The 25,919-nt window shown below is 46.1% G+C and overlaps 1 protein-coding gene across 1 annotated transcript in view; it reads right to left on the bottom strand.

Annotated features, from left to right (window-relative positions):
* GRB14 (growth factor receptor bound protein 14) overlaps positions 1-20,430 on the bottom strand; it is a 58,979-nt gene extending 38,549 nt beyond the window's left edge. Inside the window, exon 1 of the mRNA XM_072121854.1 lies at positions 20,260-20,430. Within this exon, the coding sequence (XP_071977955.1) occupies positions 20,260-20,322 (63 nt within the window). The 5' untranslated portion in view covers positions 20,323-20,430. The remainder of the gene's footprint in view (positions 1-20,259) is intronic.
* Between the last annotated feature and the right edge of the window lie 5,489 nt (positions 20,431-25,919).

The raw sequence follows: 25,919 nt of genomic DNA, 5'->3' as shown, positions 1-25,919 counted from the left end.
CTGTAAGGTCTTGTGTCACATCCTCATCCTCACAGACTGTGAGCTCTTGTGTCACCCCTCATCCTCATAGACTGTAAGCTCTTGTGTCACCCCCTCATCCTCATAGACTGTAAGCTCTTGTGTCATCGCCTCATCCCTATAGACAGTAAGCTCTTGTGTCACCCCCTCATCCTCATAGACTGTAAGCTCTTGTGTCATCCCGCATCCTCATAGACTGTAACCTCTTGTGTCACCACCTCATCCTTATAGACTGTAAGCTCATGTGTCACCCTCTCATCCTCATAGACTGTAATCGGTTGTGTCACCCCTTCAACCTCATAGACTGTAAGATCTTGTGTCATCGCCTCATCCCTATAGACTGTAAGCTTTTGTGTCACCCCTCATCCTCATAGACTGTAAGCTCTTGTGTCACCCCCTCATCCTCATAGACTGTAAGCTCTTGTGTCACCCCCTCATCCTCATAGACTGTAAGCTCTTGGGTCACCCCTTCATCCTCATAGACTGTAAGCTCTTGTGTCACCCAGTCATCCTCATAGACTGTAAGCTCTTGTGTCACCCCCTCATACTAATAGACTGTAAGCTCTTGTGTCACCCCTCCTCCTCATAGTCTGTAAGCTCTTGTGTCACCCCCTCATCCTCACACACTGTGAGCTCTTGTGTCACCCCTCATCCTCATAGACTGTAAGCTCTTGTGTCACCCCTTCATCCTCATAGACTGTAAGCTCTTGTGTCACCCCCTCATCCTCATAGACTGTAAGCTCTTGTGGCCCCCCTCATCCTCATAGACTGTAAGCTCTTGTGTCACCCCCTCATCCTCATAGACTGTAAGGTCTTGTGTCACATCCTCATCCTCCCAGACTGTGAGCTCTTGTGTCACCCCTCATCCTCATAGACTGTAAGCTCTTGTGTCACCCCCTCATCCTCATAGACTTTAAGCTCTTGTGTCATCGCCTCATCCCTATAGACTGTAAGCTCTTGTGTCACCCCCTCATCCTCATAGACTGTAAGCTCTTGTGTCATCCCGCATCCTCATAGACTGTAACCTCTTGTGTCACCACCTCATCCTTATAGACTGTAAGCTCATGTGTCACCCTCTCATCCTCATAGACTGTAATCTGTTGTGTCACCCCTTCAACCTCATAGACTGTAAGCTCTTGTGTCATCGCCTCATCCCTATAGACTGTAAGCTTTTGTGTCACCCCTCATCCTCATAGACTGTAAGCTCTTGTGTCACCCCCTCATCCTCATAGACTGTAAGCTCTTGTGTCACCCCCTCATCCTCATAGACTGTAAGCTCTTGGGTCATCCCCTCATCCTCATAGACTGTAAGCTCTTGTGTAATCGCCTCATCCTCATAGACTGTAAGCTCTTGTGTCTCCCCTTCATCCTCATAGACTGTAAGCTCTTGTGTCACTCCCTCATGCTCATAGACTGTAAGCTCTTGTGTCACCCCCTCATCCTCATAGACTGTAAGCTCTTGTGTCACCTCCTTATCCTCATAGATTGTAAGCTCTTGTGTCACCCCCTCATCCTCATAGACTGTAAGCTCTTGTGTCCCCGCTCATCCTCATAGACTGCAAGGTCTTATGTCACCTCCTCATCCTCATAGAATGTAAGCTCTTGTGTCATCCCCTCATCGTCATAGACTGTAAGCTCTTGTGTCACCCCCTCATCCTCATAGACTGTAAGCTCTTGTGTCACCCCCTCATCCTCATAGACTGTAAGCTCTTGTGTAACACTCTCATCTTCATAGACTGCAAGCTCTTGTATCTCCCCTTTATCCTCATAGACTGTAAGCTCTTGTGTCACCCCCTCATCCTCATAGACTGTAAGCTCTTGTGTCATCCCCTCATCCTCATAGACTGTAAGCTCTTGTGTCACCTCCTCATACTCACAGACTGTAAGCTCTTGTTTTTCCCCCTCATCCTCATAGACTGTAAGCTCTTGTGTCACCCCCTCATCCTCATAGACTGGAAGCTCTTGTGTCACCCCCTCATCTTCATAGACTGCAAGCTCTTGTGTCTCCCCTTTATCCTCATAGACTGTAAGCTCTTGTGTCACACCCTCATCCTCATAGACTGTAAGCTCTTGTGTCATCCCCTCATTCTCATAGACTGTAAGCTCTTGTGTCACCCCCTTATCCTCATAGACTGTAAGCTCTTGTGTCCCCCCCCCTCATCCTCATAGACTGTAAGCTTTTGTGTCTCCCCTTTATCCTCATAGACTGTAAGCTCTTGTGTCACCTCCTCATACTCATAGACTGTAAGCTCTTGTTTTCCCCCCTCATACTCATAGACTGTAAGCTCTTGTGTCATCGCCTCATCCTTATAGACTGTAAGCTCTTGTGTCAACCCCTCATCCTCATAGACTGTAAGGTCTTGTGTCACCCCCTCATCCTCATAGACTGTAAGCTCTTGTGTCAACCCCTCATCCTCATAGACTGTAAGCTCTTGTGTCACCCCCTCATCCTCATAGACTGTAAGCTCTTGTGTCACCCCCTCATCCTCATACACTGTAAGCTCTTGTGTCTCCCCTTTATCCTCATAGACTGTAAGCTCTTGTGTCACCCCCTCATCCTTATAGACTGTAAGCTCTTGTGTCACCCCCTAATCCTCATAGACTGTAAGCTCTTGTGTCACTCCCTCATCCTCTTACACTGTAAGCTCTTGTGTCACCCCCTCATCCTCATAGACTGGATGCTCTTGTGTCACCCCCTCATCTTCATAGACTGTAAGCTCTTGTGTTACTCCCTCATCCTCATAGACTGTAAGCTCTTGTGTCTCCCCTTTATCCTCATAGACTGTAAGCTCTTGTGTCACCTCTTCATACTCATAGACTGTAAGCTCTTGTGTCACCCCCTCATCCTCATAGACTGTAAGCTCTTGTGTCACCCCCTCATCCTCATAGACTGTAAGCTCTTGTGTCTCCCCTTTATCCTCATAGACTGTAAGCTCTTGTGTCACCTCCACATACTCATAGACTGTAAGCTCTTGTGTCACCCCCTCATCCTCATAGACTGTAAGCTCTTGTGTCACCCCCTCATCCTCATAGACTGTAAGCTCTTGTGTCACCCCCTCATCCTCATAGACTGTAAGCTCTTGTGTCACCCCCTCATCCTCATACACTGTAAGCTCTTGTGTCACCCCCTCATCCTCATAGACTGTAAGCTCTTGTGTCATCCCGCATCCTCATAGACTGTAACCTCTTGTGTCACCACCTCATCCTTATAGACTGTAAGCTCTTGTGTCACCCCCTCATCTTCATAGACTGTAAGCTCTTGTGTTACTCCCTCATCCTCATAGACTGTAAGCTCTTGTGTCTCCCCTTTATCCTCATAGACTGTAAGCTCTTGTTTTCCCATCCTCATCCTCATAGACTGTAAGCTCTTGTGTCACCCCCTAATCCTCATAGACTGTAAGCTCTTGTGTCACCCCTCATCCTCTTAGACTGTAAGCTCTTGTGTCACCCCCTCATCCTCATAGACTGTAAGCTCTTGTGTCACCCCCTCATCCTCATAGACTGGATGCTCTTGTGTCACCCCCTCATCTTCATAGACTGTAAGCTCTTGTGTTACTCCCTCATCCTCATAGATTGTAAGCTATTGTGTCTCCCCTTTATCCTCATAGACTGTAAGCTCTTGTGTCACCTCCTCATACTCATAGACTGTAAGCTCTTGTGTCACCCCCTCATCCTCATAGACTGTAAGCTCTTGTGTCACCCCCTCATCCTCATAGACTGTAAGCTCTTGTGTCTCCCCTTTATCCTCATAGACTGTAAGCTCTTGTGTCACCTCCTCATACTCATAGACTGTAAGCTCTTGTGTCACCCCCTCATCCTCATAGACTGTAAGCTCTTGTGTCTCCCCCTCATCCTCATAGACTGTAAGCTCTTGTGCCATCGCCTCATACTTATAGACTGTAAGCTCTTGTGTCACCTCCTCATCCTCATAGACTATAAGCTCTTGTGTCTCCCCTTCATCCTCATAGACTGTAAGCTCTTGTGTCTCCCCCTCATCCTCATAGACTGTAAGGTCTTGTGTCTCCCCACCTATCCTCATAGACTGTAAGCTCTTGTGTCAGCCCCTCATCTTCATAGACTGTAAGCTCTTGTGTCACCCCCTCATCCTCATAGACTGTAAGCTCTTGTGTCACCCCCTCATCCTCATACACTGTAAGCTCTTGTGTCTCCCCTTCATCCTCATAGACTGTAAGCTCTTGTGTCACCCCTTTATCCTCATAGACTGTAAGCTCTTGTGTCATCCCCTCATCCTCATAGACTGTAAGCTCTGGTGTCACCCCCTCATCCTTATAGACTGTAAGCTCTTGTGTCACACCCTCATCCTCATAGACTGTAAGCTCTTGTGTCATCCCTCATTCTCATAGACTGTAAGCTCTTGTGTCACCCCCTCATCCTCATAGACTGTAAGCTCTTGTGTCATCCCTCATTCTCATAGACTGTAAGCTCTTGTGTCATTCCTCATTCTCATAGACTGTAAGCTCTTGTGTCACAGCCTCATCCTTATAGACTGTAAGCTCTTGTGTCATACCCTCATCCTCATAGACTGTAAGCTCTTGTGTCACCCCCTTATCTTCATAGACTGTAAGCTCTTGTGTCAAAGTCTCATCCTCATAGTCTGTAAGCTCTTGTGTCAGCCCCTCATCCTCATAGACTGTAAGCTCTTGTGTCACCCCCTCATCCTCATAGACTGTAAGCTCTTGTGTAACACTCTCATCTTCATAGACTGCAAGCTCTTGTGTCTCCCCTTTATCCTCATAGACTGTAAGCTCTTGTATCACCCCCTCATCCTCATAGACTGTAAGCTCTTGTGTCACCCCCTCATCCTCATAGACTGTAAGCTCTTGTGTCTCCCCCTCATCCTCATAGACTGTAAGCTCTTGTGCCATCGCCTCATACTTATAGACTGTAAGCTCTTGTGTCTCCCCTTCATCCTCATAGACTGTAAGCTCTTGTGTCACCCCCTCATCCTCATAGACTGTAAGCTCTTGTGTCACCCTTCCTATCCTCATAGACTGTAAGCTCTTGTGTCATCCCCTCATCCTCATAGACTGTAAGCTCTTGTGTCACCCCCTCATCCTCATAGACTGTAAGCTCTTGTGTCATCCCCTCATCCTCATAGACTGTAAGCTCTTGTGTCACCCCCTCATCCTCATAGACTGTAAGCTCTTGTGTCATTCCTCATTCTCATAGACTGGAAGCTCTTGTGTCACAGCCTCATCCTTATAGACTGTAAGCTCTTGTGTCATACCCTCATCCTCATAGACTGTAAGCTCTGATGTCAGACCCTCATCCTCATAGACTGTAAGATCTTGTGTCAGCCCCTCATCCTCATAGACTGTAAGCTCTTGTGTCACCCTCTCATCCTCATAGACTGTAAGCTCTTGTGTAACACTCTCATCTTCGTAGACTGCAAGCTCTTGTGTCTCCCCTTTATCCTCATAGACTGTAAGCTCTTGTGTCACCCCCTCATCCTCATAGACTGTAAGCTCTTGTGTCATCCCCTCATCCTCATAGATTGTAAGCTCTTGTGTCACCCCCTCATCCTCATAGACTGTAAGCTCTTGTGTCCCCCCCCCCTCATCCTCATAGACTGTAAGCTCTTGTGTCACCCCCTCATCCTCATAGACTGTAAGCTCTTGTGTCACCCCTCATCCTCTTAGACTGTAAGCTCTTGTGTCACCCCCTCATCCTCATAGACTGTAAGCTCTTGTGTCACCCCCTCATCCTCATAGACTGGATGCTCTTGTGTCACCCCCTCATCTTCATAGACTGTAAGCTCTTGTGTTACTCCCTCATCCTCATAGATTGTAAGCTATTGTGTCTCCCCTTTATCCTCATAGACTGTAAGCTCTTGTGTCACCTCCTCATACTCATAGACTGTAAGCTCTTGTGTCACCCCCTCATCCTCATAGACTGTAAGCTCTTGTGTCACCCCCTCATCCTCATAGACTGTAAGCTCTTGTGTCTCCCCTTTATCCTCATAGACTGTAAGCTCTTGTGTCACCTCCTCATACTCATAGACTGTAAACTCTTGTGTCAACCCCTCATCCTCATAGACTGTAAGCTCTTGTGTCACCCCCTCATCCTCATAGACTGTAAGCTCTTGTGTCACCCCCTCATCCTCATAGACTGGATGCTCTTGTGTCACCCCCTCATACTCATAGACTGTAAGCTCTTGTGTCACCCCCTCATCCTCATAGACTGTAAGCTCTTGTGTCACCCCCTCATCCTCATAGACTGTAAGCTCTTGTGTCTCCCCTTTATCCTCATAGACTGTAAGCTCTTGTTTTCCCCTCCTCATCCTCATAGACTGTAAGCTCTTGTGTCACCCCCTCATCCTCATAGACTGTAAGCTCTTGTGTCTCCCCCTCATCCTCATAGACTGTAAGCTCTTGTGCCATCGCCTCATACTTATAGACTGTAAGCTCTTGTGTCACCTCCTCATCCTCATAGACTATAAGCTCTTGTGTCTCCCCTTCATCCTCATAGACTGTAAGCTCTTGTGTCTCCCCCTCATCCTCATAGACTGTAAGGTCTTGTGTCTCCCCACCTATCCTCATAGACTGTAAGCTCTTGTGTCAGCCCCTCATCTTCATAGACTGTAAGCTCTTGTGTCACCCCCTCATCCTCATAGACTGTAAGCTCTTGTGTCACCCCCTCATCCTCATACACTGTAAGCTCTTGTGTCTCCCCTTCATCCTCATAGACTGTAAGCTCTTGTGTCACCCCTTTATCCTCATAGACTGTAAGCTCTTGTGTCATCCCCTCATCCTCATAGACTGTAAGCTCTGGTGTCACCCCCTCATCCTTATAGACTGTAAGCTCTTGTGTCACACCCTCATCCTCATAGACTGTAAGCTCTTGTGTCATCCCTCATTCTCATAGACTGTAAGCTCTTGTGTCACCCCTTCATCCTCATAGACTGTAAGCTCTTGTGTCATCCCTCATTCTCATAGACTGTAAGCTCTTGTGTCATTCCTCAGTCTCATAGACTGTAAGCTCTTGTGTCACAGCCTCATCCTTATAGACTGTAAGCTCTTGTGTCATACCCTCATCCGCATACACTGTAAGCTCTTGTGTCACCCCCTTATCTTCATAGACTGTAAGCTCTTGTGTCAAAGCCTCATCCTCATAGTCTGTAAGCTCTTGTGTCAGCCCCTCATCCTCATAGACTGTAAGCTCTTGTGTCACCCCCTCATCCTCATAGACTGTAAGCTCTTGTGTAACACTCTCATCTTCATAGACTGCAAGCTCTTGTGTCTCCCCTTTATCCTCATAGACTGTAAGCTCTTGTATCACCCCCTCATCCTCATAGACTGTAAGCTCTTGTGTCACCCCCTCATCCTCATAGACTGTAAGCTCTTGTGTCTCCCCCTCATCCTCATAGACTGTAAGCTCTTGTGCCATCGCCTCATACTTATAGACTGTAAGCTCTTGTGTCTCCCCTTCATCCTCATAGACTGTAAGCTCTTGTGTCACCCCCTCATCCTCATAGACTGTAAGCTCTTGTGTCACCCTTCCTATCCTCATAGACTGTAAGCTCTTGTGTCATCCCCTCATCCTCATAGACTGTAAGCTCTTGTGTCACCCCCTCATCCTCATAGACTGTAAGCTCTTGTGTCATCCCCTCATCCTCATAGACTGTAAGCTCTTGTGTCACCCCCTCATCCTCATAGACTGTAAGCTCTTGTGTCATTCCTCATTCTCATAGACTGGAAGCTCTTGTGTCACAGCCTCATCCTTATAGACTGTAAGCTCTTGTGTCATACCCTCATCCTCATAGACTGTAAGCTCTGATGTCAGACCCTCATCCTCATAGACTGTAAGATCTTGTGTCAGCCCCTCATCCTCATAGACTGTAAGCTCTTGTGTCACCCCCTCATCCTCATAGACTGTAAGCTCTTGTGTAACACTCTCATCTTCGTAGACTGCAAGCTCTTGTGTCTCCCCTTTATCCTCATAGACTGTAAGCTCTTGTGTCACCCCCTCATCCTCATAGACTGTAAGCTCTTGTGTCATCCCCTCATCCTCATAGATTGTAAGCTCTTGTGTCACCCCCTCATCCTCATAGACTGTAAGCTCTTGTGTCCCCCCCCCTCATCCTCATAGACTGTAAGCTCTTGTGTCTCCCCTTTATCCTCATAGAGTGTAAGCTCTTGTGTCACCTCCTCATACTCATAGACTGTAAGCTCTTGTTTTCCCCCCTCATCCTCATAGACTGTAAGCTCTTGTGTCACCCCCTCATCCTCATAGACTAGAAGCTCTTGTGTCACCCCCTCATCTTCATAGACTGCAAGCTCTTGTGTCTCCCCTTTATCCTCATAGACTGTAAACTCTTGTGTCACCCCCTCATCCTCATAGACTGTAAGCTCTTGTGTCACCCCCTCATCCTCATAGACTGTAAGCTCTTGTGTCTACCCCTCATCCTCATAGACTGTAAGCTCTTGTGTCACCTCCTCATACTCATAGACTGTAAGCTCTTGTTTTCCCCCCTCATACTCATAGACTGTAAGCTCTTGTGTCACCCCCTCATCCTCATAGACTGTAAGCTCTTGTGTCTACCCCTCATCCTCATAGACTGTAAGCTCTTGTGTCATCGCCTCATCCTTATAGACTGCAAGCTTTGTGTCTCCCCTTCATCCTCATAGACTGTAAGCTCTTGTGTCTCCCCCTCATCCTCATAGACTGTAAGGTCTTGTGTCACCTCCTGATCCTCAAAGAATGTAAGCTCTTGTGTCAACCCCTCATCCTCATAGACTGTAAGGTCTTGTGTCACCCCCTCATCCTCATAGACTGTAAGCTCTTGTGTCAACCCCTCATCCTCATAGACTGTAAGCTCTTGTGTCACCCCCTCATCCTCATACACTGTAAGCTCTTGTGTCACCCCCTCATCCTCATACACTGTAAGCTCTTGTGTCTCCCCTTTATCCTCATAGACTGTAAGCTCTTGTGTCACCCCCTCATCCTCATAGACTGTAAGCTCTTGTGTAACACTCTCATCTTCATAGACTGCAAGCTCTTGTGTCTCCCCTTTATCCTCATAGACTGTAAGCTCTTGTGTCACCCCCTCATCCTCATAGACTGTAAGCTCTTGTGTCACCCCCTCATCCTCATAGACTGTAAGCTCTTGTGTCTCCCCCTCATCCTCATAGACTTTAAGCTCTTGTGCCATCGCCTCATACTTATAGACTGTAAGCTCTTGTGTCTCCCCTTTATCCTCATAGACTGTAAGCTCTTGTGTCACTCCCTCATCCTCTTAGACTGTAAGCTCTTGTGTCACCCCCTCATCCTCATAGACTGGATGCTCTTGTGTCACCCCCTCATCTTCATAGACTGTAAGCTCTTGTGTCACCCCTCATCCTCATAGACTGTAAGCTCTTGTGTCTCCCCTTTATCCTCATAGACTGTAAGCTCTTGTGTCACCTCCTCATACTCATAGACTGTAAGCTCTTGTTTTCCCCCGCTCATCCTCATAGACTGTAAGCTCTTGTGTCACCCCTCATCCTCATAAACTGTAAGATCTTGTGTCACCCCCTCATCCTCATAGACTGTAAGCTCTTGTGTCTCCCCCTCATCCTCATAGACTGTAAGCTCTTGTGCCATCGACTCATACTTATAGACTGTAAGCTCTTGTGTCTCCCCTTCATCCTCATAGACTGTAAGCTCTTGTTTCTCCCCCTCATCCTCATAGACTGTAAGGTCTTGTGTCACCCCCCTATCCTCATAGACTGTAAGCTCTTGTGTTAGCCCCTCATCTTTATAGACTGTAAGCTCTTGTGTCACCCCCTCATCCTCATAGACTGTAAGCTCTTGTGTCACCCCCTCATCCTCATACACTTCAAGCTCTTGTGTCTTCCCTTCATCCTCATAGACTGTAAGCTCTTGTGTTACTCCTTTATCCTCATAGACTGTAAGCTCTTGTGTCATCCCCTCATCCTCACAGACTGTAAGCTCTTGTGTCATCCTCTCATCCTCACAGACTGTAAGCTCTTGTGTCTCCCCTTTATCCTCATAGACTGTAAGCTCTTGTGTCATCCCCTCATCCTCATAGACTGTAAGCTCTTGTGTCAGCCCCTCATCCTCATAGACTGTAAGCTCTTGTGTCACCCCTTCATCCTCTTATACTGTAAGCTATTGTGTCCCCCCTCATCCTCATAGACTGTAAGCTCTTGTGTCTCCCCCTCATCCTCATAGACTGTAAGCTCTTGTGTCTTTCCCTCATCCTCATAGACTGTAAGCTCTTGTGTCATCCCCTCATCCTCATAGACTGTAAGCTCTTGTGTCACCCCCTCATCCTCATAACTGTAAGCTCTTGTGTCACCCCCTCATCCTCATAGACTGTAAGCTCTTGTGTCAGCCCCCTCATCCTCATAGACTGTAAGCTCTTGTGTCACCCCTTCATCCTCATAGACTGTAAGCTCTTGTGTCACCCCTTCATCCTCATAGACTGTAAGCTCTTGTGTCCCCCCTCATCCTCATAGACTGTAAGCTCTTGTGTCTCCCCCTCATCCTCATAGACTGTAAGCTCTTGTGTCTCCCCCTCATCCTCATAGACTGTAAGCTCTTGTGTCATCCCCTCATCTTCATAGTCTGTATGCTCTTGTGTCACTCCCCTCATCCTCATAGACTGTAAGCTCTTGTGTCACCCCCTCATCCTCATAGACTGTAAGCTCTTCTGTCACCCCCTCATCCTCATAGACTGTAAGCTCTTGTGTCATCCCCTCATCCTCATAGACTGTAAGCTCTGGTGTCACCCCCTCATCCTCATAGACTGTAAGCTCTTGTGTCTCCCCCTCATCCTCATAGACTATAAGCTCTTGTGTCACCCCCTCATCCTCATAGACTGTAAGCTCTTGTGTCACCCCCTCATCCTCATAGACTGTAAGCTCTTGTGTCACCCCCTCATCCCTATAGACTGTAAGCTCTTGTGTCACTCAACATTCTCATAGACTGTAAGCTCTTGTCTCACCCCTCATCCTCATAGACTGTAAGCTCTTGTGTCACCCCCTCATCCTCATAGACTGTAAGCTCTTGTGTCACCCCTTCATCCTCATAGACTGTAAGCTCTTGTGTCCCCCCTCATCCTCATAGACTGTAAGCTCTTGTGTCTCCCCCTCATCCTCATAGACTGTAAGCTCTTGTGTCTCCACCTCATCCTCATAGTCTGTAAGCTCTTGTGTCACCCCTTCATCCTCATAGACTGTAAGCTCTTGTGTCCCCCCTCATCCTCATAGACTGTAAGCTCTTGTGTCTCCCCCTCATCCTCATAGACTGTAAGCTCTTGTGTCTCCCCCTCATCCTTATAGACTGTAAGCTCTTGTGTCATCCCTTCATCTTCATAGTCTGTAAGCTCTTGTGTCACTCCCCTCATCCTCATAGACTGTAAGCTCTTGTGTCACTCCCCTCATCCTCATAGACTGTAAGCTCTTGTGTCATCCCCTTATCCTCATAGACTGTAAGCTCTTGTGTCATCCCCTCATCCTCATAGACTGTAAGCTCTTGTGTCACCCCCTCATCCTCATAGACTGTAAGCTCTTGTGTCACTCAACATTCTCATAGACTGTAAGCTCTTGTGTCAGCCCCTCATCCTCATAGACTGTAAGCTCTTGTGTCACCCCTTCATCCTCTTATACTGTAAGCTCTTGTGTCCCCCCTCATCCTCATAGACTGTAAGCTCTTGTGTCTCCCCCTCATCCTCATAGACTGTAAGCTCTTGTGTCTTTCCCTCATCCTCATAGACTGTAAGCTCTTGTGTCATCCCCTCATCCTCATAGACTGTAAGCTTTTGTGTCACCCCCTCATCCTCATAACTGTAAGCTCTTGTGTCACCCCCTCATCCTCATAGACTGTAAGCTCTTGTGTCACCCCCTCATCCTCATAGACTGTAAGCTCTTGTGTCACCCCTTCATCCTCATAGACTGTAAGCTCTTGTGTCACCCCTTCATCCTCATAGACTGTAAGCTCTTGTGTTCCCCCTCATCCTCATAGACTGTAAGCTCTTGTGTCTCCCCCTCATCCTCATAGACTGTAAGCTCTTGTGTCTCCCCCTCATCCTCATAGACTGTAAGTTCTTGTGTCATCCCCTCATCTTCATAGTCTGTAAGCTCTTGTGTCACTTCCCTCATCCTCATAGACTGTAAGCTCTTGTGTCACCCCCTCATCCTCATAGACTGTAAGCTCTTGTGTCACCCCCTCATCCTCATAGACTGTAAGCTCTTGTGTCATCCCCTCATCCTCATAGACTGTAAGCTCTGGTGTCACCCCCTCATCCTCATAGACTGTAAGCTCTTGTGTCTCCCCCTCATCCTCATAGACTATAAGCTCTTGTGTCACCCCCTCATCCTCATAGACTGTAAGCTCTTGTGTCACCCCCTCATCCTCATAGACTGTAAGCTCTTGTGTCACCCCCTCATCCCTATAGACTGTAAGCTCTTGTGTCACTCAACATTCTCATAGACTGTAAGCTCTTGTCTCACCCCTCATCCTCATAGACTGTAAGCTCTTGTGTCACCCCCTCATCCTCATAGACTGTAAGCTCTTGTGTCACCCCTTCATCCTCATAGACTGTAAGCTCTTGTGTCCCCCCTCATCCTCAAAGACTGTAAGCTCTTGTGTCTCCCCCTCATCCTCAAAGACTGTAAGCTCTTGTGTCTCCACCTCATCCTCATAGTCTGTAAGCTCTTGTGTCACCCCTTCATCCTCATAGACTGTAAGCTCTTGTGTCCCCCCTCATCCTCATAGACTGTAAGCTCTTGTGTCTCCCCCTCATCCTCATAGACTGTAAGCTCTTGTGTCTCCCCCTCATCCTCATAGAATGTAAGCTCTTGTGTCATCCCTTCATCTTCATAGTCTGTAAGCTCTTGTGTCACTCCCCTCATCCTCATAGACTGTAAGCTCTTGTGTCACTCCCCTCATCCTCATAGACTGTAAGCTCTTGTGTCATCCCCTCATCCTCATAGACTGTAAGCTCTTGTGTCATCCCCTCATCCTCATAGACTGTAAGCTCTTGTGTCACCCCCTCATCCTCATAGACTGTAAGCTCTTGTGTCATTCCTCATTCTCATAGACTGGAAGCTCTTGTGTCACAGCCTCATCCTTATAGACTGTAAGCTCTTGTGTCATACCCTCATCCTCATAGACTGTAAGCTCTGATGTCAGCCCCTCATCCTCATAGACTGTAAGATCTTGTGTCAGCCCCTCATCCTCATAGACTGTAAGCTCTTGTGTCACCCCCTCATCCTCATAGACTGTAAGCTCTTGTGTAACACTCTCATCTTCGTAGACTGCAAGCTCTTGTGTCTCCCCTTTATCCTCATAGACTGTAAGCTCTTGTGTCACCCCCTCATCCTCATAGACTGTAAGCTCTTGTGTCATCCCCTCATCCTCATAGATTGTAAGCTCTTGTGTCACCCCCTCATCCTCATAGACTGTAAGCTCTTGTGTCCCCCCCCCCCTCATCCTCATAGACTGTAAGCTCTTGTGTCTCCCCTTTATCCTCATAGAGTGTAAGCTCTTGTGTCACCTCCTCATACTCATAGACTGTAAGCTCTTGTTTTCCCCCCTCATCCTCATAGACTGTAAGCTCTTGTGTCACCCCCTCATCCTCATAGACTGGAAGCTCTTGTGTCACCCCCTCATCTTCATAGACTGCAAGCTCTTGTTTCTCCCCTTTATCCTCATAGACTGTAAACTCTTGTGTCACCCCCTCATCCTCATAGACTGTAAGCTCTTGTGTCACCCCCTCATCCTCATAGACTGTAAGCTCTTGTGTCCCCCCCTCATCCTCATAGACTGTAAGCTCTTGTGTCTCCCCTTTATCCTCATAGACTGTAAGCTCTTGTGTCACCTCCTCATACTCATAGACTGTAAGCTCTTGTTTTCCCCCCTCATACTCATAGACTGTAAGCTCTTGTGTCACCCCCTCATCCTCATAGACTGTAAGCTCTTGTGTCTACCCCTCATCCTCATAGACTGTAAGCTCTTGTGTCATCGCCTCATCCTTATAGACTGCAAGCTTTGTGTCTCCCCTTCATCCTCATAGACTGTAAGCTCTTGTGTCTCCCCCTCATCCTCATAGACTGTAAGGTCTTGTGTCACCTCCTGATCCTCAAAGAATGTAAGCTCTTGTGTCAACCCCTCATCCTCATAGACTGTAAGGTCTTGTGTCACCCCCTCATCCTCATAGACTGTAAGCTCTTGTGTCAACCCCTCATCCTCATAGACTGTAAGGTCTTGTGTCACCCCCTCATCCTCATACACTGTAAGCTCTTGTGTCACCCCCTCATCCTCATACACTGTAAGCTCTTGTGTCTCCCCTTTATCCTCATAGACTGTAAGCTCTTTTGTCACTCCCTCATCCTCTTAGACTGTAAGCTCTTGTGTCACCCCCTCATCCTCATAGACTGGATGCTCTTGTGTCACCCCCTCATTTTCATAGACTGTAAGCTATTGTGTCACCCCTCATCCTCATAGACTGTAAGCTCTTGTGTCTCCCCTTTATCCTCATAGACTGTAAGCTCTTGTGTCACCTCCTCATACTCATAGACTGTAAGCTCTTGTTTTCCCCCCCTCATCCTCATAGACTGTAAGCTCTTGTGTCACCCCTCATCCTCATAAACTGTAAGATCTTGTGTCACCCCCTCATCCTCATAGACTGTAAGCTCTTGTGTCTCCCCCTCATCCTCATAGACTGTAAGCTCTTGTGCCATCGACTCATACTTATAGACTGTAAGCTCTTGTGTCTCCCCTTCATCCTCATAGACTGTAAGCTCTTGTTTCTCCCCCTCATCCTCATAGACTGTAAGGTCTTGTGTCACCCCCCTATCCTCATAGACTGTAAGCTCTTGTGTCAGCCCCTCATCTTTATAGACTGTAAGCTCTTGTGTCACCCCCTCATCCTCATAGACTGTAAGCTCTTGTGTCACCCCCTCATCCTCATACACTTCAAGCTCTTGTGTCTTCCCTTCATCCTCATAGACTGTAAGCTCTTGTGTTACCCCTTTATCCTCATAGACTGTAAGCTCTTTTGTCATCCCCTCATCCTCATAGACTGTAAGCTCTTGTGTCATCCTCTCATCCTCACAGACTGTAAGCTCTTGTGTCTCCCCTTTATCCTCATAGACTGTAAGCTCTTGTGTCATCCCCTCATCCTCATAGACTGTAAGCTCTGGTGTCATCCCCTCAACCTCATAGACTGTAAGCTCTTGTGTCTCCCCCTCATCCTCATAGACTGTAAGCTCGTGTGTCACCCCCTCATCCTCATAGACTGTAAGCTCTTGTGTCACCCCCTCATCCTCATAGACTGTAAGCTCTTGTGTCACCCCCTCATCCCTATAGACTGTAAGCTCTTGTGTCACTCAACATTCTCATAGACTGTAAGCTCTTGTGTCAGCCCCTCATCCTCATAGACTGTAAGCTCTTGTGTCACCCCTTCATCCTCTTATACTGTAAGCTCTTGTGTCCCCCCTCATCCTCATAGACTGTAAGCTCTTGTGTCTCCCCCTCATCCTCATAGACTGTAAGCTCTTGTGTCTTTCCCTCATCCTCATAGACTGTAAGCTCTTGTGTCATCCCCTCATCCTCATAGACTGTAAGCTCTTGTGTCACCCCCTCATCCTCATAACTGTAAGCTCTTGTGTCACCCCCTCATCCTCATAGACTGTAAGCTCTTGTGTCACCCCCTCATCCTCATAGACTGTAAGCTCTTGTGTCACCCCTTCATCCTCATAGACTGTAAGCTCTTGTGTCACCCCTTCATCCTCATAGACTGTAAGCTCTTGTGTCCCCCCTCATCCTCATAGACTGTAAGCTCTTGTGTCTCCCCCTCATCCTCATAGACTGTAAGCTCTTGTGTCTCCCCCTCATCCTCATAGACTGTAAGCTCTTGTGTCATCCCCTCATCTTCATAGTCTGTAAGCTCTTGTGTCACTCCCCTCATCCTCATAGACTGTAAGCTCTTGTGTCACCCCCTCATCCTCATAGACTGTAAGCTCTTGTGTCACCCCTCATCCTCATAGACTGTAAGCTCTTGTGTCATCCCCTCATCCTCATAGACTGTAAGCTCTGGTGTCACCCCCTCATCCTCATAGACTGTAAGCTCTTGTGTCTCCCCCTCATCCTCATAGACTGTAAGCTCTTGTGTCACCCCCTCATCCTCATAGACTGTAAGCTCTTGTGTCACCCCCTCATCCTCATAGACTGTAAATTCTTGTGTCACCCCCTCATCCCTATAGACTGTAAGCTCTTGTGTCACTCAACATTCTCATAGACTGTAAGCTCTTGTCTCACCCCTCATCCTCATAGACTGTAAGCTCTTGTGTCACCCCCTCATCCTCATAGACTGTAAGCTCTTGTGTCACCCCTTCATCCTCATAGACTGTAAGCTCTTGTGTCCCCCCTCATCCTCATAGACTGTAAGCTCTTGTGTCTCCCCCTCATCCTCATAGACTGTAAGCTCTTGTGTCTCCACCTCATCCTCATAGTCTGTAAGCTCTTGTGTCACCCCTTCATCCTCATAGACTGTAAGCTCTTGTGTCCCCCCTCATCCTCATAGACTGTAAGCTCTTGTGTCTCCCCCTCATCCTCATAGACTGTAAGCTCTTGTGTCTTTCCCTCATCCTCATAGACTGTAAGCTCTTGTGTCATCCCTTCATCTTCATAGTCTGTAAGCTCTTGTGTCACTCCCCTCATCCTCATAGACTGTAAGCTCTTGTGTCACTCCCCTCATCCTCATAGACTGTAAGCTCTTGTGTCACCCCTTCATCCTCATAGACTGTAAGCTCTTGTGTCCCCCCTCATCCTCATAGACTGTAAGCTCTTGTGTTTCCCCCTCATCCTCATAGACTGTAAGCTCTTGTGTCTCCCCCTCATCCTCATAGACTGTAAGCTCTTGTGTCCCCCCCTCATCCTCATCAACTGTAAGCTCTTGTGTCACCCCCTCATCCTCATAGACTGTAAGCTCTTGTGTCACCCCCTCATCCTCATAGACTGTAAACTCTTGTGTCCCCCCCTCATCCTCATCAACTGTAAGCTCTTGTGTCACCCCCTCATCCTCATAGACTGTAAGCTCTTGTGTCTCCCCCTCATCCTCATAGACTGTAAGCTCTTGTGTCCCCCCCTCATCCTCATCAACTGTAAGCTCTTGTGTCACCCCCTCATCCTCATAGACTGTAAGCTCTTGTGTCACCCCTTCATCCTCATAGACTGTAAGCTCTTGTGTCACCCCTTCATCCTCATAGACTGTAAGCTCTTGTGTCCCCCCTCATCCTCATAGACTGTAAGCTCTTGTGTCTCCCCCTCATCCTCATAGACTGTAAGCTCTTGTGTCTCCCCCTCATCCTCATAGACTGTAAGCTCTTGTGTCATCCCCTCATCTTCATAGTCTGTAAGCTCTTGTGTCACTCCCCTCATCCTCATAGACTGTAAGCTCTTGTGTCACCCCCTCATCCTCATAGACTGTAAGCTCTTGTGTCACCCCCTCATCCTCATAGACTGTAAGCTCTTGTGTCATCCCCTCATCCTCATAGACTGTAAGCTCTGGTGTCACCCCCTCATCCTCATAGACTGTAAGCTCTTGTGTCTCCCCCTCATCCTCATAGACTGTAAGCTCTTGTGTCACCCCCTCATCCTCATAGACTCTAAGCTCTTGTGTCACCCCCTCATCCTCATAGACTGTAAGCTCTTGTGTCACCCCCTCATCCCTATAGACTGTAAGCTCTTGTGTCACTCAACATTCTCATAGACTGTAAGCTCTTGTCTCACCCCTCATCCTCATAGACTGTAAGCTCTTGTGTCACCCCCTCATCCTCATAGACTGTAAGCTCTTGTGTCACCCCCTCATCCTCATAGACTGTAAGCTCTTGTGTCACCTCCTCATCCTCATAGACTGTAAGCTCATGTGTCACCCCCTCATCCTCATAGACTGTAAGCTCTTGTGTCACCCCCTCATCCTCATAGCCTGTAAGCTCTTGTGTCACCCCCTCATCCTCATAGACTGTAAGCTCTTGTGTCTCCCCCTCATCCTCATAGACTGTAAGCTCTTGTGTCACCCCCTCATCCTCATAGACTGTAAGCTCTTGTGTCACTCCTTCATCCTCATAGACTGTAAGCTCTTGTGTCCCCCCTCATCCTCATAGACTGTAAGCTCTTGTGTCTCCCCCTCATCCTCATAGACTGTAAGCTCTTGTGTCTCCACCTCATCCTCATAGTCTGTAAGCTCTTGTGTCACCCCTTCATCCTCATAGACTGTAAGCTCTTGTGTCCCCCCTCATCCTCATAGACTGTAAGCTCTTGTGTCTCCCCCTCCTCCTCATAGACTGTAAGCTCTTGTGTCACCTCCTCATTCTCATAGACTGTAAGCTCTTTTGTCACCCCCTCATCCTCATAGACTGTAAGCTCTTGTGTCACCCCCTCATCCTCATAGACTGTAAGCTCTTGTGTCACCCCCTCATCCTCATAGACTGTAAGCTCTTGTGTCACCCCCTCATCCTCATAGACTGTAAGCTCTTGTGTCACCTTCTCATCCTCATAGACTGTAAGCTCTTGTGTCATCCCCTCATCCTCATAGATTGTAAGCTCTTGTGCCATCCCCTCATCCTCATAGACTGTAAGCTCTTGTGTCACCCCCTCATCCTCATAGACTGTAAGCTCTTGTGTCACCCCTCATCATCATAGACTGTAAGCTCTTGTGTCACCCCCTCATCCTCATAGACTGTAAGCTCTTGTGATCAGGGCCCGACTCCTATAGCTCCATATGACTGCTTGTACTCTGTAATGTAATATTATATTTGTATATGTCTTCTATGATTTGTAAAGCTACGGAATATGATGGCGGTATTAAAATAAAGATTATTATATTTTATTATAATTAACACCCTACACTTATAGTCATGGAGCCTTAAACTGAGCCTTAGGGCGCCCCATCCTAGGGCCCTTCTCTGCACCCTTTATTCTGGAAGGTTATTATACATTTTCAGCAACAATCCTGGAGTCAGATGCTCTTCAGGTTTGTTCACACTTGCGCATTTTGCATCCAAAAAGATTCAGATTTTACTGAATCTCATCCATATTTTGCAGAGGTTGAGGCAACACAATGGGGGTCATTTATTACTTGTGTCGCAATGTGCTATTTTTTTGGCGCACAACCTGCGTGGTTTAATAGAATGTGATTATTTTATTGTGTAACAAGGACTTAATAAATTGGCGCACGGCCAAAATAGAATAGGACTTGGTAGACAAATTGTGCCAAAAAACGTGTCAGAAGAGCAGGTAGCACAGGAAAAGTGTCGCGATTCACAAGTTGCGTCAAACAAATTGAACGACACAAGAAAAACGGAGTGAGAGTCGGATAAGAAGCTAACGTGGCACAGACACATGACGAACGAATAAATACTGGCGGAGATCAAATAATAAATGACCCCCAATCTCTGTACATCCAAGGAAATTTTTGGCGTTGGATTCACAGCACAATTTACAATTTGCCCCACAATTACCCCTATAGACGGACACAAATTTTGCAGGATAATGTGATATAACACATTTACAAAATCAGAAAACTGATCTCCGGTCATTCAATGACTCAGATCTAGTACAGGCAGTAGGTTTGTACTTAAGTTGAATTTGTATGTAAGTTGGAACTTTATATTTTACAATTGTAACTCCAGACAATTTTTTTTTTTTTTTTGCCCCAGTGACAATTGGAGCTTGAAATTTTTTTGCTGTATCAATAAAGCTTTATTATGACACCTTACAGCTGATCATTGCAGTCTGGGACAATATTACAGCATCCAGAGAGCTTCACCAGAGGTCACAGTGGGCAGAGGGGTCCGTCTGTAACTAGGGGTCATCTATAAGTCGGGTGTCGTTAAGTAGATGACCGGCTGTATTGTGTTGTAGCAGTGCTGAGTGTGTGTCTGGCTATGCAGCAATTCTTCTATACACATCACATCGTGTATAAGTTGTGCTAAACTACACACTCAGCTCTGCTACATCTACAAAGTGGTTTGAGCTCTGATTAGATAAACCCGTCCATTTACCAGAAGATATTTTAAGATCACGAGAATTCTGCTTTGAATGACAAACTCAGCCCTGCTACACCACAACAGTACAGTCCTGTATGCTATGTAGCAGAGCCAGAACAATGTCTCATGAGTTTGTCATGAAATCTAAAGTAAGAAAAAGTAATATAACTTTTTCCGTCAAATCATTGATAGACGTGGTGATAGAGTTAGGCTGAAGTCTTACCCTTTTCTGGAGCAGCAGGGGGGTGATAGCGGGCAGGGTCACTCTCCTCGCATACAGACTCATGTTTGCGCTTCATAAAGTAGTTTACACTGCGAGGAATAGTCCAGGATGTGCAGTCACGTCAAATATGGCTCTAACACTGCACAACTCAACTACTCCGCTCCTAACTGTACTCCGAGCCAATGACATGGAACTGTGGGAGAGCTCCGGCCCCAGCCAATCCCAGGCGTCTCCGCGCTCCTCTTTTGTCCTTGGAAGCACATTCTGATACTTTTGTTTAGAATACTTAAAAAAAAGCAGATGACATTCACCGCAAATCTGTCATATCAAAGCGTCTATTGTCAGGAGGAGACGGCATCAAGCAGGACTATTAACCCTCAAGGGGCAAGACAAGCCAAATGTCACCTCCGTATCATACATTGCCGCACACATGGCACATTTACTTACCCGGTCCCGTCGCAATCCCCGATCCGGACTGTCCGACGAGGATGAAGTCCGGCACGATTCACCAAGATCGTGCTCCCGATATCCTGCATGTGTCGCTTCCCCACTCAGGTCCGCCGGAGTTCACCTTCTTCTTCCCGATGTATCTGAGTGCATTGTCTTGTGACAATGTTAAATCCCACGCTTAGTCCGAATCCGTCGGATCGCCCGACGCCGCCCCCCGCCGATTTGTGCCACGTTAAAGCCGTCGCCGATGCGCCAAAATCTGATCACATGCGACAAAAAGCCCTTCGAATTGCGGTGCACATCGGAAATCATTCCGCTGACCCTTAGTAAATGAGCCCCAAAGAGTTGTCATAGTCTCTGTGCTCCTCCATAAATCGTCTTTGTGGCATAAGGGGTAGTAACAGGACAGACATTTAGGGTGATGTCACACATGGCATTTTTAGGCCGTTTTTGGGCCGTTTTTAGTTTTCAGATCGTAAAAACCGCATGCGTAAAAAAACGCATGCGTTTTTGTACCTTTTTAATTGTGCAAACGGACAAAACCGGATGCGGCATCTGAACACACACTAATGAAAAACGCCCTAAAAGCGCCATGTGTGACATCACCCTTATGTTGTTGCTACTGCAGTTTTAATATGGCAAATTGTAGAGTCCTACCAAGAGGAATCGGTGGTGTCTCTACCCTAAATATTATGAAGACACAGATAGTACTTTCTCCCTGTCTCTCCCTGCAAATGAAAAGCAGAAATGTATTGATTTCCTAATTCTCCCCAGAAATAAAAGCACAGGCAGTACTAACGCCCCTTTTTCTCCCTGAACATTTTGTGGCACAAATCTCTGTAAATGTGCCCCATGAACAGTAGCGGATTATAATATAGGTGGTTTGAGCTGTAGCGCCTGGGGCCCAAAACTGCGGGGGGCCCATGGCGATCCACATCACCCACCAAATTTATTATGCATTAATGAATTATGCAGGCTCTGATATTTCTGCCTCCATGTCTCTCTTCGGAAAAGATGTAGGCTCTAATAGTACTGTCTCCATGTCTCCCTTTGGGAATTATGCAGGCTCTGATAGTACCGTCTCCGTGTCCCTCTTCGGAAATGATGTAGGCTCTGATAGTACTGTCTCCATGTCTCCCTTCGGGAATTATGCAGGCTCTGATAGTTCTGCCTCCATGTCTCTCTTCAGAAATGCTGTAGGCTCTGATAGTACTGTCTCCATGTCTCCCTTTGGGAACTATGCAGGTTCTGATAGTACTGTCTCTATGTCTCTCTTTGGAAATGATATAGTCTCTGATAGTACTGTCTCCATGTCTCTCTTAGGAAATGCTGTAGGCTCTGATAGTACTGTCCCCATCTCTCCCTTTGGGAATTATTTATGCTCTGATAGTACTGTCTTCATGTCTCTCTTCGGAAATGATGTAGGCTCTGATAGTACTGTCTCCATGTCTCTCTTCGAAAATTATGTAGGCTCTGATAGTACTATCTCAATGGTCTCTTCGGAAATTATGTAGACTCTAGTAGAACTGCCAAACTTTCTCTTCCTAGAAATGGTGTTTCTCCTAGAACCAGCAGTGTGTAGATTCAGAGAGAAACTAAAAATTTGAGGGCACAATGATCAACCAAAATATTAGAGATGAATTCCAAATTCAATTAAAGTCTGTAGTTTTGCAGAGCCCTAAATTAGTTGGAAGAGATTTTTTTGTCCTCACGTGGAACATGGAAAACATCTGTGATAACTTTGGTGTTTTTGCCGTTCTGCGTGTGGTCAGAAAACAAAGCATTTGCCATCATGGAAAAGTAACATCAAGTTCACGCTTAATGTTTTCTGCGAGCAGGAGATTGTAGTGATGTCCAAGGCTTGTCACTCATATCAGAAACAGAAAGTTACGATTTTCTAAATGATTCTTTTGATCTTGAGGTAATTGTTGAATTCGATCAGAGACGATCCTGAACATTTTTACCGTTACACGTCCCTGCAGACTTTGTATCATTTATGTTTCCTATTGTTTTATCATAGACCTGGATATATAGATATTTGTAGATTACAGGGTTATTATATGGTGGTTTTGCACATGCCTTTAAATAAAGGAAACTATAGACCTGTCCGCATTGATTGTGGATAGAAGAAACACACAGGGAGACATGGATATTACTGGGGAACTGTTGAGCCCTATATGCAAGAAGGCATCAAGTTTGATGGATACAGTGGGGGTCATTTACTAAGGGCCCGATTCGCGTTTTCCCAACGTGTTACCCGAATATTTCCGATTTGCGCCGATTTCCCCTGAATTGGCCCGGGATTTTGGTGCACGCGATCGGATTGTGGCGCATCAGCGCTGGCATGCACGCGACGGAAATCGGGGGGCGTGGCCAAACGAAAACCCGACGGATTCGGAAAAACCGCCGCATTTAAAAAAAAAAAAGTGTTGCGGGACTCGCTCATACCTTCACTCGGTCCGGCTTGGTGAAGATCAGTGCATTCCGGGGAACTTCAGCGCAGCAGCACCACCTGGTGGACGTCGGAGGAGCTATCTTAGTGAATCCCGTCCGGACCCGAATCCAGCGCAGAGAACGCGCCGCTGGATCGCGAATGGACCTGGTAAGTAAATCTGCCCCATTGTTCTCCAATGAAGCACCAATTGACAAAGGCAAGTAACTGCATCTATAACGCACGACACTTCACTACATCTATAACACTACACAACACATCACTACACCTGTAATACTACACAACACATCACTACACCTGTAATACTACACAACACAGCACTACACCTGTAATACTACACAACACAGCACTACACCTGTAATACTACACAACACATCACTACACCTGTAATACTACACAACACAGCACTACACCTGTAACACTACACAACACCTTACTACACCTGTGATACTACACAACACCTTACTACACATGTAACACTACACAACACTTCACTACTACTGTAACACAACACATCACATCACTACACCTGTAACACTACACAACACATCACTACACCTGTAATACTACACAACACTACACCTGTAACACTACACAACACATCACTACACCTGTAATACTACACAACACAGCACTACACCTGTAATACTACACAACACATCACTACACCTGTAATACTACACAACACATCACTACACCTGTAACACTAAACAACACATCACTACACCTATAATGCTACACAACACCTTACTACACCTGTAATACTACACAACACCTTACTACACATGAAACACTACACAACACTTCACTACTACTGTAACACAACACAGCACTACACCTGTAACACTACACAACACATCACTACACCTGTAATACTACACAACACATCACTACACCTGTAGTACTACACAACAAATCACTACACCTGTAACACTACGCAACACATCACTACACCTGTAATACTACACAACACATCACTACACCTGTAACACTACACAACACATCACTACACCTGTAAAACTACACAACACATCACTACACTTGTAATACTACACAACACATCACTTCACCTGTAATACTACACAACACATCACTACACCTGTAACACTACACAACACATCACTACACCTATAATGCTACACAACACATCACTACACCTGTAACACTACACAACACCTTACTACACCTGTAATACTACACAACACCGTACTACACATGAAACCCTACACAACACTTCACTACTACTGTAACACAACACATCACTACACGTGTAACACTACACAACACATTACTACACCTGTAATACTACACAACACATCAGTACACCTCTAAAACTACACAACACATCAGTACACCTGTAATACTACACAACACAGCACTACAACTGTAATACTACACAACACATCACTACACCTGTAACACTACACAACACATCACTACACCTGTAATACTACAAAACACCTTACTACACATGTAACACTACACAACACTTCACTACACCTGTAACACTACACAACACATCACTACACCTGTAATACTACACAACACATCACTACACTTGTAATACTACACAACACATCACTACACCTGTAATGCTACACAACACATGACTACACCTGTAACACTACACAACACCTTACTACACCTGTAATACTACACAACACCTTACTACACCTGTAACACTACACAACACATCACTACACCTGTAACACTACACAACACTTCACTACACCTGTAACACTACACAACACATCACTACACCTGTAATACTACACAACACATCACTACACTTGTAATACTACACAACACATCACTACACCTGTAATGCTACACAACACATGACTACACCTGTAACACTACACAACACCTTACTACACCTGTAATACTACACAACACCTTACTACACCTGTAACACTACACAACACATCACTACACCTGTAACACTACACAACACATCAATACACCTGTAACACTACACAACACAGCACTACACCTGTAACACTACACAACACCCCACTACACCTGTAACACTACACAACACATCACTACACCTATAATACTACACAACACATCACTACACTTGTAACGCTACACAACACATCACTACACCGGTAACACTACACAACACATCACTACACCCATAACACTACACAACACCTTACCACACCTGTAATACTACACAACACATCACTACACCTATAATACTACACAACACATCACTACACTTGTAATGCTACACAACACATCACTACACCAGTAACACTACACAACACAGCACTACACCTGAAACACTATACTACACCTTACTACACCTGTAACACTACACAACACAGCACTACACCTGTAACACTACACAACACATCACTACACCTGTAACACTACACAACACATCACTACACCCATAAAAATACACAACACCTTACGACACCTGTAATACTACACAAAACATCACTACACCTGTAACACTACACAACACATCACTACACCTGTAAAACTACAAAACACATCACTACACTTGTAATACTACACAACACATCACTTCACCTGTAATACTACACAACACATCACTACACCTGTAACACTACACAACACATCACTACACCTATAATGCTACACAACACATCACTACACCTGTAACACTACACAACACCTTACTACACCTGTAATACTACACAACACCGTACTACACATGAAACCCTACACAACACTTCACTACTACTGTAACACAACACATCACTACACGTGTAACACTACACAA

This window comes from Engystomops pustulosus, chromosome 8 (assembly GCF_040894005.1).
Source record: "Engystomops pustulosus chromosome 8, aEngPut4.maternal, whole genome shotgun sequence".
In the NCBI taxonomy this organism is placed as follows: domain Eukaryota; kingdom Metazoa; phylum Chordata; class Amphibia; order Anura; family Leptodactylidae; genus Engystomops; species Engystomops pustulosus.
This window is presented reverse-complemented; position numbering and strand designations above follow the sequence as displayed.